The sequence below is a fragment of the Lepidochelys kempii genome, chromosome 12, assembly GCF_965140285.1.
Source record: "Lepidochelys kempii isolate rLepKem1 chromosome 12, rLepKem1.hap1, whole genome shotgun sequence".
NCBI lineage: Eukaryota > Metazoa > Chordata > Testudines > Cheloniidae > Lepidochelys > Lepidochelys kempii.
Window position 1 is genome coordinate 5,890,039 of NC_136391.1, and position 12,752 is coordinate 5,902,790.

General features: G+C 56.8%; 1 protein-coding gene across 2 annotated transcripts in view; it reads right to left on the reverse strand.

Moving 5' to 3' along the window:
• Positions 1-2,186: 2,186 nt before the first annotated feature.
• HSD11B2 (hydroxysteroid 11-beta dehydrogenase 2) overlaps positions 2,187-12,752 on the reverse strand; it is a 52,500-nt gene continuing 41,934 nt past the window's right edge. For both annotated transcript variants that reach the window (XM_073307283.2, XM_073307284.2), the window contains exons 2-5: positions 8,256-8,468; positions 7,531-7,716; positions 5,665-5,802; positions 2,187-3,205 (exon numbers count right to left, since the gene is read on the reverse strand). In XM_073307283.2, the coding sequence (XP_073163384.1) occupies positions 2,844-3,205; positions 5,665-5,802; positions 7,531-7,716; positions 8,256-8,468 (899 nt within the window). In that variant the 3' untranslated portion in view covers positions 2,187-2,843. The remainder of the gene's footprint in view (positions 3,206-5,664; positions 5,803-7,530; positions 7,717-8,255; positions 8,469-12,752) is intronic.

The following is a 12,752-nucleotide window of genomic DNA, read 5'->3' on the forward strand; positions in this document are numbered from 1 at the left end:
CGCTTTGGGGCGAGGTGCGGGCTGAACCCAGGGTCACCGCTCCCGAAGGGGTGACCTGCCCGTGCTGACCCTGCTGCGTAATGGCAGCTGGCACACAGGATGCCATCAGCTGGTGGCCTGGCCTGAGAGGGGACAGTCAGGGGATGCGGCCTAGGGAGGAGCAGGGCTGGTCAATGGCAGGCATGCCCTCAGAAACCAGGGCAGGGTCATGGGCGCCAGGCACACACACGGGGCAGCAGCTCCTTGGTGCTTGCCTTGTGGTCATGGCCGGGCCAGCGTCATGCGAGCCGGATGTCCATCACTGAGGTCCCCCAGCACCTGTGCCGCTCTGCCGGGAGCGCACAGGTGTCAGGCCAGGGACATGTTTGCTTCAGGCTTGGAAGCACTTGCCCTGGGGCCTGTTGGGTTCTGGCACTGGGCAAGAGGTGGCAGAGCCTGAGTGCTCTCTGCCAAGCCTCAGGAACAGGAGAAAGGCAGCAAAGGCCCCTCAGAGCTCAGCCAGCCATGTGGCTGTTCTGGGCAAAGCGGGCAATCCTGCCCCCCTGGGGATGTCACTCCAACAAGTAACATGCGTTGAAAGTCCTAGAACCGCCCCTGCTCCTAAGCTCAAGCGAGCGGGCTCACATTTCAGAGTGTGAGAGATGGACCCTGCGTTGTGGCTGCAGGCCTGGCTCCAGCCACCCGCGTGGTCCCGGCCAGCCCCCTCGCTGCAGGCAGGTTCTGAGCACAGGCAAGCACCCCTGCTGTAGGCCTTGTAAGCCGTCTTAGCTGCACTGGCTGAGAGCCCAGCTGCAGTGAGTGAATTGCACTGGGCGGGAAGCGCGGGGCATGTGGGGTTACCCGCCTGGCACAGGGGCTCTAGTCCTCAGTTTCCATGGTTAGCATTGCGGCTAAGCGAAACCAGGCCGTTCCTTGCAGAGAGTGTGGGGCGTATAGCGGAGGGGCCAGGCCTGGGGAGAGGGACAAAACAAGGCTCTGCCCCAGCCCGCTGCCATTGCTGCTGGGCGAGGTTGCCAGTCCACAGGAGGGCAGAGCAGGGAATGGGAACCACTTCTGCTCTCCTGAGCGCTCAGCCTGGCCTGGAGCAATTCAGGCTGGCCCCTGCGCCGGTTAGAGAATGGAAGGGAGCCAGGGGAGGGCTGGGGCGCTGGAGGTGTCCCAGAGCTCCTAGCCCAGCCAGCGCCCATCCCTCAGGTGGCCCCATGAGCCGTGTTGCTGGGGGGGATGGTAACTGCGGGGGTGTGGAGGAGCAGGCTGGGGGTGTCGTGGGACTGGGGGCAGCAGAGGTCCCAGGACCGGGGGTGCTGGTGCTGCCTATTACCGAGTTTGCTAGGCCTCACCCCGCAGGAGGAGGTGAGCTGTACAGTTCCCCAGTGGAGCTGGGTTAGGTGGAGGGTGGGATGGGAAAGGTGCTGAAGCAGCAGCTTCTCTTCTGTGCCATTGCAGCGGGTACCCGCAGCAGCTGGGGTGGGGGGAAGCCATCACCCTGTGTCTCAGGGAGAGGCCCTGGGCTGCCCCAGCGTCCCCCGCACCTCACAAGCTCCCTGTCCTGTCAGTGGGGTGCCCCTCCCCAAGGCCTGTGCTCATCTCACACCCTGACAGGCCCTGGGCTGCCCCCCCAACAGCACCTGGCCACATGCCAATGCCCTGGGCAAGTGTCCTGGAGATGGCTTGGCAGAGCCAACTGTCCCGGCTCCCTGGGTAAATGGGCACTGGCCTGCCTGCCCACACTGCAACACATCCCACAACAGCCACAACCCTGGACAAACACACTCAGCCCTGCATACTGCCCCCCCTCCCACCACAGAGACCCACAGTCACTGCCCTGGAGGGCAGCCCGACAAATGGGTCGATGTGCCGAACCTCAGAACATGAACACAACCATCACAGTGCCAGCCACGCAGTAACATCCCCACACACCCATCCTCAAAGAGCCCGAGACACCCAAACATCCAGAAAACAGCCCCCTCAGCCAGCGAGCTGCACCCCTGCAGGGCTGCTTCTGCTAGAGGTACACGCTGCCCCCACCTAAAGACTGTCCTTCCCCTGCCAACGCTGGTAGGGCCCAGTCCTGCACTGGGTGGGGGATGGACTGAATGACCATTTCCAACATCTATGGGTGTGGACTTCCCCTGGGAAGCCCCACCGCCTTCCACCAGGAGAGAGCGAGACCTCAGGGGTTTAGCTGAAATACAAATAACCGGTTTATTTAAAAAGTGACAATCACATAATTCATCCTGTGAAAAGATCTGTAGACCGTCCGCTCGAGACTTGGCCACCACAGTCCCAGCTGAAGTCCAGGAGAGCTGGGTCCTGGGCTGGAGTGTGAAGAGCTGCAGAGAGAGGCAGACACAGGTTTGGTCCATTGACAGGTAAAGGCCACCGTTCTTGAGCCAGTCAAGAGACAACTGAGAGAGTAACACTTACATCCCAGCAGCAGCAAAGAAAAATTCACTTAGCTGAGAAAAATCACTCAGGTACATGACATGGTGGGGGCAGCTGACCCATACGTGATTCCGCGTCTCGCCAGCGGCCTTTTCATGAGAGACACCCAGTCAGAAAAATAATACCCACCAAGGTCTCTCAAGCACTTTGATTCTTACACAGTAGGAAATAGATCTGCATCGCTTTGATTCAGAGAAAGCAATTTGGTTTCTGAGTGTGCTGATTCGCCCTGCCCGGCACACAAGAACAACGCAGCGGCCGTGTCATGCACGTGCGCGCTCTCGGTTTTACCTAGTTTTGTGCCTAAGACTATACAGTGAGAAGACTCCCTCCACCCCGCCACTGCTTTACAACATCTCCAGGCGCCTTCCTGGCTCCCCCGCAGCCTGCGGCAAGGGTTACTCTTGCTTGAGCCCGTTCTGGTGCTTTGGCTGCAGTGCCCTGGGGAGTTTTTGGTTGATGAAGAATGCTTTAAGGAAGAGGTCTCTGATGACGGAGGGCAGGTAGTGGTGGATGAAATAAATGAGCCGCATGCCCCGCCCCGGGTAATAGCGCGGCGCTGGAGTGGTGGAGATGAGGGCGTCGGCGATGCTGTTCACCACTAAACTCAAATCCTCATTCGCAATCTTCATGAATTTAACAAACTGCTTGTTGATCTCATGGATGTACTCCTCCCCGTAGGCCTGCAGCAAGTCCGTGGGCAGGCTGGCCAGGAGCTGCTCCTTCTTCTCGTGCCAGTAGGCAGGGTCGCAACTCGTACCTAGAATGAACCCAACAGCCTTAAGCCCTGGTCCCTGCTGCCTGGCCGCCCCACCCCAGACGCACGACCCGGGGGAATGCAGAGAGTGCAGCACCTCCCTCCTCCACCCAGGGCGTCCATGGATAGCAAACCTAGGGAACCTTCCCTCCTCCCAGCTGTGGGGTCGAGCGAGAGACAGTCTGTCAGCAATGAGAACACGCCACTGCTCGGGAATGGCCTCCGGTTCTCAGGGGACATCTACACAGCAAAAATACCCTGCGGCCGTGCGGCTCAGAGCCAATTGACTCTCGCTTGCAGGGCTCAAACTGCAGGGCTAAAACTAGCAGTGTAGATGCTCGGGCTGAAACCCGGCAAGTGGGGAGGGTCTCAGAGCCCAGGGGTCCAGCCCCAGCCTGAACATCCATTGTGCTTTGTTGAGCCCCACAAGCCCAAGACAGTTGTCCCGGGCGGAGACTCACTGCCATGGGGGTTTTTTGGCTGCGTAGATACAAGTTGGTGACCCGTCCCCACTGGGTAGGGCCCTACCAAAGTCACGGTCCAGTTTGGTCAACTTTATGGTTATAGGAATTTAAAATTAGTCAATGTCACAGTTTCAATGTTTACACCTGAAATTTCACAGTGTTGGAACCATGGGGGTCCTGACCCAAAAGGGGGTCATCATGGGAGTGCCACCCTCACTTCTGTGCTGCCTTCAGCCCTCATCCTCAGTCCTGGATTTTCCACTACCTCAGTGTCCCCCGCCTGCTGCCTCGGCACACACCTCATGGTGCCGGATCCTCTGTTGCCACGTAAGGGTTCGTCTACACAGTAACTTTGTTCCGGACTAGGGTGAATTTACAGTAGAACAGCCACTCCAGAACAGCTCCATGTGTGGACAAGCCCGCACTCCTCCTTTGTGCAATGCAGCGCAAGGATCTTTAAAAGTAACTAGTGGCATCCAGGTTGCAGCCCTACCTCCTGCTCATGTTCCCCCAGGGACATATCTCCCTGCACTTGCTGTCTTTGATCTAGCTGTGAGTTGTGCATCGCGGGGTTTCCAATCTTTCTGTGACACTCCCTGCCCACCACTGCTGTTAAGTAACAGCATCATAATGACAGGGCGAGGCAAACAGCACACGGACAACGTGTGCAGATGATGACACTAAATTGGCAAGAGTTGCTAACATCAGTGAGGCCCGTGAAACCCAGTAGCAGGTCCCAGAGAGACAAGACACACGGGCAGCAGGTAAAGTGAGGGAGCCTGCAGAAAGCTTGCTAAATAGCTGGGGAAAAATAATCCCATGCCTAGGTGTGCCCTGGGAAACAGAACTGCTGAGACTTGGGCCAAGTAAATTAGACGTGATATTGCAGACCAAAAGCACCACTTCATCCAGCAGCCAGAAGGCTGCTTAGTGCCCCATCAAAACAGAGCGAGGACAAGATCTCTGGCCCAGGGAGACACCACACGGCCAGGGAAGGAGCCGCCAGCAAAGTTAGTTCCACGATATTAAAGTTCCATCTCCCCTGCGGACCACAAAAGTGACCTGCCCCCCCATGTCTGGACTGGCTGGGGTTCGAATAGCAAAATCTGTTCCTGTTGCTCTCCTCGGAAGTGGAGCAGAAAAAGCCCCGTGCAGTTTTGGTCTGAACATGTGTCAATGAAGCCCCTCTCCTTCCAGCTCTGCTGGGGAGTGCCCAGCTGGCAGGTCTCCTCTCATCAGAGAAACGCTCCTCTCTAAACCTGGGGTACAACACGCCTGGAACGTGGGGTTTGGTTCTGGGCACTTCAACGAGAAGAGGGTATTGCTCTGCTCTGAACTATCTGCAGATTGGCAACTGACGTGACCGGGGCCGGAAGGATGGTTAGCACAGTCCCAGAAAAGAGTGAGGTGTGGCCAAGGGACAGCTAAGGCCCGATTTTCTAGAGGGGCTCCGCATCGCAACCAGAGCCAGATTTTCTACACAGCTCAGCATCCAGCAGCGGCCAGTGTTCTTACCTGTGGCCACGAGGAGGACATTTGGACAGTCTTGCCCCTTAGGACACTGGGCAATTAGACACAGCACAGCTCAGTACATAGCGCTCCCAAAAGGGAAGCAAATGACAGCTAGTTCTGTGACATTAGAGAGTTCAGGGTTCTAGTCCTGGCAGTGCCTGAAGTGATCTTGAGCAATCTCTCAGTTATCTGATCTTTACCAAGACGCGGACGCGGCTGGTCCTTTCCTCCTCTCCTGTACAGATCGAGGCTTTAATTAATTAACACCGGCTGTGAAATGCTTAGTAAACATTCAGGGGGACAGCTGGGACTGGGCGTCTTTCCACACAGCCGGCTTTCGGGAGCCGGGCTTCACTCACAGCAACGAGTGCAGGTTGTTCCCTGAGACGCGGGCCGTTGTGACAAGCCTGCCCAATATACCACCCTAGGCAGGCCTCACCACGTGTCCCCCCATCACAGCCCGGCTGGCAGGTGAGGAGCTCTTACCCGTTTTGAAGTAGCCGGGTAGGATCACACTCACTTTGACCCCCCAGGGCTCCAACTCGCTTCGGAACGTGTCCATGAGGAGGGTGAGGGCAGCTTTCGAGGCCCCGTACGCTGCTAAACACGGGTACGGCATGTCGCCTTGGAGAGAAGAAAACACACGGGCCGTTGCTGTGGGGGCAGAATTATTTGCGAGACAACATAACAGTTACGGGTATCAGAACTCCTGGGTCCCGGTCCTGGGGGGAAGGTGTGGTCCAGCACTTCAGCACAGCACAGCTAAGCACAGATTGGCACGTCCTTTCCAAGAGACACAGGGGGTGAAACTCAGGACTGTCACAGAGCCGAGTCTGAGTCCTAACTCCACCTCCAGTTGAGAGCACCTCACCCCCGGCACTGCATACCCCACTGGCCTCCGTCTCAAACAACAGGCGAGTGTCACGAGATCACTTCTCCTCCTTAAAGACCCCCATGACATTGGAGCAAGTGACCTAAAGCCACGCCACTCGCCCAGGGCGTCAAGCTCTCGGAACAGTTCCCAGAATGGACCCGCCAGCCTCCAGGGGGAGGCACGTGGCAGCAAGGGTCGGAGATTCGTGGCAAGTCGCACAAGGCTATGGACCTGCCTCCTGGGGGAGAGAACGCCCCCAACGCTTGGAGCTCTGCCTTCAGAACAAGATGCAAACCTCACACTGGCAGCAGCTGACCCTGCCCAGCAAAAATAAAAACATTCCGCAGCTTTCTGGGCAGGAAGGAGGCAGCTAGTCCCCTTGCTGGACTCTTCGCTGTGTTTGCTGCTTGGTACGCGGAGATGCTGCGGCCACAGTGGGGTGACCAGGTGTTCGGTTTTCGACCGCAACACCCGCTCGAAAGGGAACCTGGCAGCTCCAGTCAGCACCGCCAACCGGGCCGTTCAAAGTCCCATCGGCGGTGCTGCAGAGCTAAGGCAGGCTAGTTCCTACCGGTCCTGACTCCGCGCTATGCCCCGGAAGCAGCCAGCACATCTGGCTCCTCGACAGGGGAGAACGGGGCCAATGGGAGCTGCGGGGGCGGTGCCTGCGGATGACAGCAGTGTGCAGAGCCACCTGCCGTACCTCCGCCTAGGAGCCAGACCTGCTGGCCGCTTCTGGGGCACAGCGCAGTGTCAGGACAGGCAGTCAGCCTGCCTTAGCCCCCCCCCCCCGCTGCACTGCTGACTGGGAGCTGCCTGAGGTAAGCCCTGCCCCAGCCCTGAGCCCCCACAAACCCAAAACCCCCTCCTATACCCCAAACCTCTCATCCCCAGCCCCACCCCAGAGCCCGCACCCCCATTTAGATCCCCCATCCCCGCCCGCACACCAACCCCCTGTCCCAGCCTGGTGAAAGTGAGTGAGGGTGGAGGAGAGTGAGCCACTGAGGGAGGGGGAATGTAGTGAGCAGGGGGCAGGGGGCGTGGTGTCAGGGAAGGGGCGGGGCTAGGGTGCTCAGTTTTGTGCAATTAGAAATTTGGTAGCCTAGGCTACAGGTGCCAGATAAAACATACATTACTGGGGATCGGGGCAAACCTGGCTTGGTATCTACGAGCTGAGGCCAGATGAAAGATACTGGGGCCCTAGTGAGCAGCTCACCATCAAAAGCAACCAAACTACAGCTCCTGCGAAACCTCTGACTGCCAGAAGCTGGGAGTGGACGACAGGGGATGGCTCATTCGCGGATTCCCTGTTCTGTGCATTCCCTCTGGGGCACCTGGCACTGGCCACTGGCAGAAGACAGGACACTGGATTAGATGGACCTTTGGTCTGACTCTATGTGGCTGGTCTTATGAGGCACTGTGGCCTGGTCCCCACCCAGCCCCACTTCTTCCCCACCGGGTGGGGACCGGGCCTTTACCTGCCGGGCTGCTGACGGTCACAATCCTGCCCCGGGAGGAGCGGAGCAGGGGCAGCAGTGCTTTGGTGAGCTCGAGCGTGCCAAAGAAGTTCACATCCATGCAGGTGCGGAATTTGCAGAGCGGGGAGAGCTCGGCGTCAGCGATGGTGTCGTCGAAGCCTGCATTGTTCACCAAACCCCAGAGCCCTGTGGAGAGGGGCGCGGAGAAGGCGAGCGTCAGCGGGATGCAGGCATGGGACCGGCGCGGCCTGACGCTACCCCCTGTTCGACTGCCTGGAAAGCCCGCGCCGACCGGGGATGCTTAGGGAACTCAGCTTTACCCTGATGCAGGGAGGGGACCCACCAGGACCCGTGAGCTATCCCCTCCCACCAAAGAGAGCTCCCCAGGTCAGGAGGGGACAGCGGTTCAGAGCCAGGCACAGATCGTTTTCCATGCACCTGCAAAGCTGGAGCCCAAGGGTGAGGGGAGAGCCGAGTTGGGGGGACAGCCACTGGCAGGAAGGAGCAGGAGAAACGAACAGCTGACTCCCGCGCGGATCGTGGTGGGAGGCTGTGGGTGCAGCCTGAGCAGCATAACCGGAATATCAGGCAGAAGGGGCTGGTCTGGGGCCCTGCTCCACAGGCTGAGGTCACCGCCCTAGCAGGGCCCCGCGTGGGGTTGCTCGTGATGGGCTGCCCCCAGCGGTCTGATGCGGACGGGGGCGCCCGGAAGCCAGGGCTCCTACCTGTGCTCGCCGTCTGGGGCTGGACGAGCTGCTGGGCTTTCCGGATGTCGTCCGGTTTGGTCAGGTCCATTTGCAGCAGCGTGAGGCTTGGTGAGCAGCTCTGCCGGAGCTCCTTGGCACCAGCACTCTCCAGGTCCAGCACGCTCGCAAACACCTTAAAGCCCATGGAATCCAAGTGGCGCGCGGCCTGCTTTCCAAACCCAGAATCACACCCTGCAAGAGCCAAGAGAAGACTTAGCGAGCGAGGGTGCTAAGCGCTGCCCGCTGCCTACAAGATGGCCTAGCTGCAGCCTCCGCACCCTGAGCTCCAGGAAACAGGGACTGGGCCCACACATATCCCCCCCTTCCTCCCCTCAGCTGGGAAGATGCCCTAAAAGGGCAGCCAGGATTCTCTCTGTGTCAGGGAGTTTGGGGGTGGTGTGAAGCCATGGCAGCTGGCTTGACACCACATCCTCCCCCTACACGTAGAAAACATATCAGGGGCAGGATGGGGGGCAGAGTCAGGGCACCGTGACCTGGCCAATCCTCAGCCAACAGGTCCTTCCTTATGGGCCTGCTGCAGCCACCATAACTTATCCCCCACCTCAGCCCCAGCAGGAGTGGGATGTGTGGAAAGGTAGCTAAGCCATCTTGCCCTCTCACTCCCCACTGGGCACAGCTGAGGATCTGGCCCAGAGCAGGATGTGTGCACAGAGACCCTCTGCTGGAGCAGCACCTGTGCGCCTTGCGAGCAGGGGGGCAGGATCTACTCCATGGGGATTTCGTAGCAACAATAAAATCTTTCATGAGAACCATTCAAAGGGCCTTCAAAAGGCAGGTAAGTCTCATTATGCCTCATTTGTAGGCGGGCACAGGCAGGCCAGGTTGTCCTAGGGAGCTGGTGCCTGAGGGTGCCCCTAGCTGTTAAGCAGAACTCCCCATTAACTCCAGCAAAGAATGGCACCATACGGTCCAGAGTCAGGAGCAGAACCCAGGCTCCTGGCTCCCAGTCTGTTCATCCAGCCACTGGGCAGCACTGCCTTGAGCACAGCGGCACTCCCAGCTGAGTGCCAGCAGTGACCGGGAGCCCAGCTGTGAGACTTGGCAGCCAGCGTGGGGGAGGTACGTTTTTAAACCCACGTACGACGCACCCCAGAGACGCAACTACTTTCATGAGTCTCAGGCGGGGTGTCTGGATAGAGTTGGTGGTCCTGGGTTAACTTGAGAGAAGTAGCACAACAGGAAACACTACTTGAGACATTCCGGACGTGTGTGTGTCTCCCGTGGCTAGGAGCGCTCCCGGGGCCAGCGAGTGCTGGTACGCAGCGCTGGCAAAGCCTCCTGACTGCGAATGCAGCTACATCGGCAACACTGCGCTACAGATTGGCATAGCACAACCCCGAGCAAAACAAGCTACACCCATAAAAGGGCAGCTTTCCCAGTCCAGCTCCATTTACACTCTGGGCTTTTGCCAATCAGGACTCAGACCTCTTCACACCCCGGCCAACATAGCTATTCTGGCAGAAGCCTGCAGTGTAGACTTGACCTTAACTAAGGACTTAAAGGACACCAAGCTTTAGTCATCCCCTTTTTAGCCCAAGATGTTAACCAATATTCAGGTCCTTGCTGGTTGTTTTTGTTAAGAGGAGACGTTGATGATGAGGTCAGGTGTTTCTGTGATGCAAACCTGTTTATTGACAAAGAACATGGAAAGTCCTGTTTGACGTCTGCTGTGTTCAGTGCTAAGAGCACGACCCTGTGAGAAAGCCAAGACAGAGCTTTTTGGGCAGTGTGCTTGCTGGAAAGAGGCTTGGATTTGTGAACAAGGAAGCTCTTGCAGCCTCCTTGGGTTTCTCTGGGCCCTCTCCTCTTGTCTGCTGTTTGTGTTTAGCACATACATACAGCTCCACCAAACCACACACAGCCCATTGTGTTTGCATTGAGATCCCTGGGAAAACCCCTCAGATTGCATGGCTCGACTCCTACCCCAGTTTTGCCACATTGGCCTGTGATTTGAGTGGTGGCTTCTACTGTCTCAGCTATCACTATATGAAGGGACATTTAACTGCTCTCCCATTTAGTCCACCAGCTTCAAAGTGCTTTGCTGCTGCCCACAGATCAAAGACACATTTCCTGGGATCCATCCCACCTCCGGCATAACAGATTCTTACGGAGAAAGCCTAGCATGGACTGGACATGTGGAACTGTCTAAAATATACTTATGGTGCCTACTACAGGGTAATACCTGTGCACCAAGCCCTAGCCCACGGCACAAACCCAGCAGTGCAGGGGCCTTCTTCCCCGTGGGAGCGGTCACAGCCGCCCAAACCCAGCGCGCAGAGGTCCCAGTCCGGCCAGCCCGTCCCCCTCACCTCCCCACAAGCGGCTGGGCTGCTTTAGGCTCCACAACGAGGTTCAGGAACCAACGGAAACTGGCCTCTCTCCTCCTGCAGCGCAGGCTGAGGTACACTGGTGAGCCAGCCCGCGGCGGACGCTGCTCTCCAGGCCGTACCTGGTCTGGGGATGAGCCGAGGACTTTGGCCCCCAGGGCTATCAGCAGGGCACCTGCCACCACATGAACGTCATCCACTCCAAATGCACGCAGCTTTCCCAGGGCCTGCAGTACCAGCCCCAGCCTCCTGCTGCCCTTCCACCCCTTCCCACGCCCGGGAGCCAAGCCCTGCTCAGACTCCACCACCTCCCTAATCTTCCCCTCCGATCTCATCGCAGACAAGCAGCAAGGGAGGAGGCCCCCATCCCATGGGGACGTGACCTTGGCACAGGGATTTATTAGGTCACTCAGCTGCTGTTTTTACCTCACAGAGGAGGAACAAAACACTCATTTATCTCCAAACCCATCACAGAGCACAGCTCTAAAAATAGCCCCAGATAAACACCCTAGATCATTCACACTGCCAAGCCGAGAGCGGGAAGGCTCAGGGGCCAGCCGGATGATACCGCTTGTCAGATCTAGCACCCTGTCTTGTCCTGGCTCCTGCTGGCATCGCATCCCCCACTCAGCACTGCTAGCCCCATGCATTCAACACTTGGAGGCTGGCTACAAAGTCAGGAGGGTTTAAAAATGTGGACATTTGGGATTCTTTTAATTCATCTTCTGGCTTTTCAAGTCACATTTTCACACAGCCACGAGGGCTAGAAACTTTCATTTAAAAAAAAAAAAGCCAGTGAGACTCCCACCCAATCACCTGACTCCAGAAGCTGGGGTTTTGTGACAGATGCCAAATCTCACAAGACTAGCAATGAAAGTCAGCAACACTTCGCAGCCAACCAAGATCTCCCAATCTCCAACAGCTGGACTCATGTACCCTGGGCTGAGGTGGGAAAACTGAAGGAGATGGCTCCCAATGTGCGACCGCTGGGAGCACAGAGGTGGAATTCTACAGGGTCGGTCAGCACAAGACTTCTCCAGGATACAGAGCAAGATTTATAGTCATCTAACAGCTTGTTCCACGGGCTGAAACTCCTGCAGAAGCAATTCATCTGCAGCCTGGTAATGGGGCAATGCAAGCCCTATGCCACTGGGACCTTGCAACCCACCTTGGGCGGAAACCACCCGAAACTAGGGACTGATCTGCCTGAATTTGATCGTTAACAATAATCTCGGTGGAAAACGCTTCCTTCCCTGGATATTTTTAGCCTTCTGAAGATTGTTTACAGTTCCAGCCAAAGGGAAGAGAACGTGAAAGTCTCTGCAAAGCATCCAAAGAAAAGGAGGGAAATGGTAGGACAGATAAAAATATTGCAGAAATGCATTCACACATTGTTAATTCCACATGTTAACATCATGCCGTGGAGGGAATACGGGCAACAAGGATTGAATCTGCTTTGGAACAACTCAAGAGAAATACACCGAACGCGTTCAGAGCGCCGGCGTGAACACCAGAGCAAAGAATGGGCTCCGTTGGTTTACAGCAAGGGAGCGAATGCGGACTCTGTAATGCTGTGGGTAGTTCCACCGCAGTTACAGTGTTTTTAAGGTTGCAAGACACTTTCCATTCGCACCCTCTGTTCTCTGTCCTTTGGGGCTGAAACTGTCCATTCTTTGTCTCCACCCTAATTGGGCTTTTCTGTAAAACTGGAGTGAAATCATCTGCTAAAAATAGCCACAAATATTTGAGTTAGACGTAATTTTGATTTATTTAGATGCCAGAAAGAAAAGAAGTTCAGAGACGCTGGAAGAGAGATGGCAATTTTACTCTGCAGCCTTTGGTTTCCTGCCGATTAAAAAAAGTATTCAACCATAAAGGGGCCACCCTGACTCATTCACCAAGCCTCACCCACTCTGTACACTGAAACGCTGCAGTCTGGCAGAGTTCCTCCCATTGGCGTCGGTACTCTCCATCGGTACAGGTAATCCACCTCCCTGATAAGCGGTAGCTAGGGCGATAGAAGAATCCTTCTGTTGACCAGCACTGTCTCCACTATGCCATGTACAGGTGTGGATTTTTCACACCCCTGGGCGATATAGCTTAGTGTAGACCAGGCCACAGGCTCCAA